General features: G+C 45.3%; 1 protein-coding gene across 1 annotated transcript; it reads left to right on the top strand.

The window, feature by feature from the left end:
- Positions 1–738: 738 nt before the first annotated feature.
- Positions 739–3,081, top strand: LOC105550994 (alpha-lactalbumin). The gene is made up of 4 exons (XM_011996089.1): positions 739–891; positions 1,514–1,672; positions 2,162–2,237; positions 2,748–3,081. Exons 1-4 carry the CDS (start codon positions 759–761, stop codon positions 2,806–2,808), a joined length of 429 nt encoding a protein of 142 aa, XP_011851479.1. The 5' UTR covers positions 739–758; the 3' UTR covers positions 2,809–3,081.
- Positions 3,082–3,975: the final 894 nt, after the last annotated feature.

The raw sequence follows: 3,975 nt of genomic DNA on the forward strand, positions 1-3,975 counted from the left end.
CAGGCTGGTCTCAAACTCCTGGGCTCAAGTAATCCACCAGCCTCAGCCTCCCAAAGTGCTGGGGTTACAAGTGTGAGACATTGTGCCTGGCCTAGATGCTTTCATACAGGCTTTTCAATTATGCATTTTCCTTAAGTAGGAAGTCTTAGGATCCAAGTTATATCTGATTGTTGTAGTCTACATTCCCATATTCTATTTCTATTTCTGAGCCTTCAGTCATGAGCTCAGAACTCATTGTGGGCTTTGTTACATGGCTGCGTTGGTTGGACAAGTGCCAGCTTTGATCCTGGGACTGTGGCATGTGATGACATACACCCCCTCTCCACATTCTGTGTGTCTCTAGGGGGGAGGGGGAAGCTGGCCATAGAACTTTATTGTATTTTCTGATTCCTCACTTATATTGCCCCCATGGCCTTCTTTGTTCCTAAAGTAACCAGAGACAGTGCTTCCTAGAACCAACCCTACAAAAAACAAAGGGATAAACAAAGCCAAATGGGAAGCTGGATCAAGGTTTGAACTCTTTCTGGGCAGAGAACAATACCTGGTATGGACTAGATACTGGGAGAGGGAAAGGAAAAGTAGGGTGAATTACGGAAGGAAGCTGGCAGGCTCAGCATTTCTGTCTTGGCATGACCAGTCTCTCTTCATTCTCTTCCTAGATGTAGGGCTTGGTGCCAGAGCCCCTGAGGCTTTCTGCATGAATATAAAGAAATGAAACGGAGTGATGCTTCCATTTCAGGTTCTTGGGGGCAGCCAAAATGAGGTCGTTTGTCCCTCTGTTCCTGGTAGGCATCCTGTTCCCTGCCATCCCGGCCAAGCAATTTACAAAATGTGAGCTGTCCCAGCTGCTGAAAGACATAGATGGTTATGGAGGCATCGCTTTGCCTGAAAGTGAGTTCCCTGCTTCCTTGTTTCATCCATTCCTCATGTGATTCTCTCCTCCATTCCCTCTTTCCTCCACTTCGCTCCTCCGCTTTTACTTAATTATCTAATCATCCTCTTTTCTGCTCATTTGCATACTCTTATTTCATGTATGTATGTATGCATGTATGTATGTATTTATTTATTTTTGAGATGGAGTTTCACTCTCGTGGCCCAGGCTGGAGTGCAATGGTGTAATCTCGGCTCACTGCAACCTCTGCTTCCTCGGTTCTCCTGCCTCAGCCTCCCAAGTAGCTGGAATTACAGGCACCCACCACCATGCCTGGCTAATTTTGTACTTTTTGTAGAGACAGGGTTTCACCGTGTTGGCCAGGCTGGTCTCAAAGTCCTGACCTTGTGATCCACCCGCCTCAGCCTCCCAAAGTGCTGGGATTACAGGTGTTAGCCATTGCACCTGGCCCCATTTATTTTCCTATCCTTTCTTTCTCTTATTGTCTGATTTTTTTTTTGAATTCTCCTTTGCCATCTTTGGAGATTGGCTGGAAACCATTTTTATGTCTTAGAATTACAATTCCTCCTTTATGCGGATCCTGGACATCTCTGTGGTATCTCTTTCTCATCTTTCCCTCAGTCATCTGTACCATGTTTCACACCAGTGGTTATGACACACAAGCCATAGTTGAAAGCAATGGAAGCACAGAATATGGACTCTTCCAGATCAGTAATAAGCTTTGGTGCAAGAGCAGCCAGGTCCCTCAGTCAAGGAATATCTGCGACATCTCCTGTGACAGTGAGTAGCCTCTATAACCCTCTTTCTCTGTTTTTCTGAGGCCTGCCCTTGGGATAATCTCCTTTTTAGTGCCAAGCAGACCTCAGGCTTCGTTGCCTTGACTGGGCTCTACAAAAATTGTGGGACTTGAATTGGCAGTACTGGGTAAGAAGCTGTTTGGATTCTTCATGGTCATCAAATCCCCAGACAGTTCCCTGAGGTTCGGGGGTAGACAATCTGAGCAGTCTGAGAGTCTTGGAATCTTATTCTCTGCATTTTCAGGGTAAGTCAGTTGATGAAGCTGATGATTCCTCCAGAGATATCCCAGGGAAATGAAGGAAGTCCCTACCCAGGGTTAGACATTACCACATTGGTCCTTTCATATAAAAAGACAACAGGCACAAGCCTTGAGTTTAGAGAACCCACTGGATCCAGGGGTTAGGGGAACTCAGTGAATTTCTGGGTAATACTTCTCAGCTCTCTCATTCCTTTCCCTGTAACTCCTGCCAGAGTTCCTGGATGATGACATTACTGATGACATAATGTGTGCCAAGAAGATCCTGGATATTAAAGGAATTGACTACTGGTGAATCCTTATTCTATTATTTCCCCATCCTCCTCCTTACCCCGTTAGCCCAGCACCCCTTTCCTCTTACCCCATCTCTTGGTCATTTAATCTAGAATACAGTCTCTGAAACAAAACTTACCTAGAGACTCAGGTTCCTGTTATTAAGCCTCTCTCGCTCCACTCCTTGGTAGCAACTTTCCTAATAAAGGGTTGCCTAATGGAGGGCTCAGACCCAGGCCTCCTTTCACTTAGATTTGGACATCTAATTCCACTTGCTTAGTTCTATGCCCTCAAGCAAGCTGTTGGTCTCATTGCATCTCTTTTTTTAACCCTACAATTTTCTTGGATTATTTTTTTATGGACTGTATTCCACTTGATGGCTTGTGTCCCTTGACATCAGGTCAGGAATGTCTTTCTGTAATTCTCATCCACACTCTTTCACTTCAGCCTTCCTGGGAATGAATCTAGATGGAAATTCAAGCCAAGATTCAGTCAGCTAACTCACCTTGTCCCTTTCTCCATTATCAGGTTGGCCCATAAAGCCCTCTGCACTGAGAAGCTGGAACAGTGGCTTTGTGAGAAGTTGTGAGCATCTGCTGTCCTTGGCATCCCTGCCCACTCCACATTCCTGGAATGCCTCTTCCCTAATGCCACCTTAGTTTGCTTCTTTCTGTTCCCCCAAAGCTTATCTGTCTCTGAGCCTTGGGCGCTGTAGTGACATCGCTGAACTCTTGAGGACTATTTTCCGGAGATGCCTGAGTGGTGCACTGAGCTCTAGACCCTTGCTCAGTGCCCCCGATGGCGCTTTCACTACAGCACAGATTTCACCTCTGTCTTGAATAAAGATCCCAATTTGAAGTCACTGGCTGTATTTTTTTTTCCCCTTGGAGGGAAGGGGAAGAAATAGGATGAGTAGGTGGACACCAAAGCCGTAGGTCATAGCCACCTTCTGTCTCTACTGAAGAAGTAGACTGAATTTACAATAGAAAGGTGAAGGTTACTTTCTGCACCAACTCAATGTGACAAACTTTTATTGATCACCTAATCTATTCAAGGAACTATAGAGGGATCCAAAGTTGGCTGAATACTGGCCAGGTGTGGTGCTCCCTCCTGTAATTCCAGCACTTTGGGAGGCTGAGGTGGGCAGATCGCTTGAGGTCAGGAGTTTGAGACCAGCTTGGCCAACAGCGAAACCCTGTCCCTACCCAAAATACAAAAATTATCCAGGTGTGGTGGCAGGTGCCTGTAATTCCAGCTACTCAGGAGGCTGAGGCAGGAGAATTGTTTGAATCTGGGAGGCAGAGGTTGCAACGAGTTAAGATCATGTCATTGCACTCCAGCCTGAGTGCTCCATCTCAAAAAACTAAAACAACAACAAAAAACAAAAACACAAAGTTGGCTGAATGGCCTTTTCCCTCAAGGACTAATGCAAGAGATAAGATAAACATTAATAAATAGTTACAATATAAGGAAGAGAGTTATAAGCATCATGAGAGAGGTTAGAAATGTGCACTGGGCATTCACAAAAGGAAAGATAATTTATATTTGGAGGGGATGTTGGGAAAAAGGAATCAAGAAAGGATTCCTGAAAGGGAGAGCATTTAGGCTGGTTTTAAAGTCTGTGTGGGATTTTGACAAGTGGAGATGTGAGGTGGGAAAAGGAAGAGCATGGGTGGGAACCCAAGAATCTGAAATGGGTGACTTGAGGGGGTTGAAGGATTTCTTTATCCTTCATGAGGAGCTGTGAAAGGAACTC

The sequence above is a fragment of the Mandrillus leucophaeus genome, unplaced genomic scaffold (genome assembly GCF_000951045.1).
Source record: "Mandrillus leucophaeus isolate KB7577 unplaced genomic scaffold, Mleu.le_1.0 Scaffold5017, whole genome shotgun sequence".
Lineage (NCBI taxonomy): Eukaryota > Metazoa > Chordata > Mammalia > Primates > Cercopithecidae > Mandrillus > Mandrillus leucophaeus.

Coding starts and splice junctions, on each gene's coding strand:
- LOC105550994 (XM_011996089.1), top strand. CDS start 759: ATGAGGTCGTTTGTCCCTCTGTTCCTGGTAGGCATCCTGTTCCCTGCC. Junction 1,673..2,161: donor CTGCGACATCTCCTGTGACA/GTGAGTAGCCTC, acceptor AACTCCTGCCAG/AGTTCCTGGATGATGACATT. Junction 2,238..2,747: donor ATTAAAGGAATTGACTACTG/GTGAATCCTTAT, acceptor CTCCATTATCAG/GTTGGCCCATAAAGCCCTCT.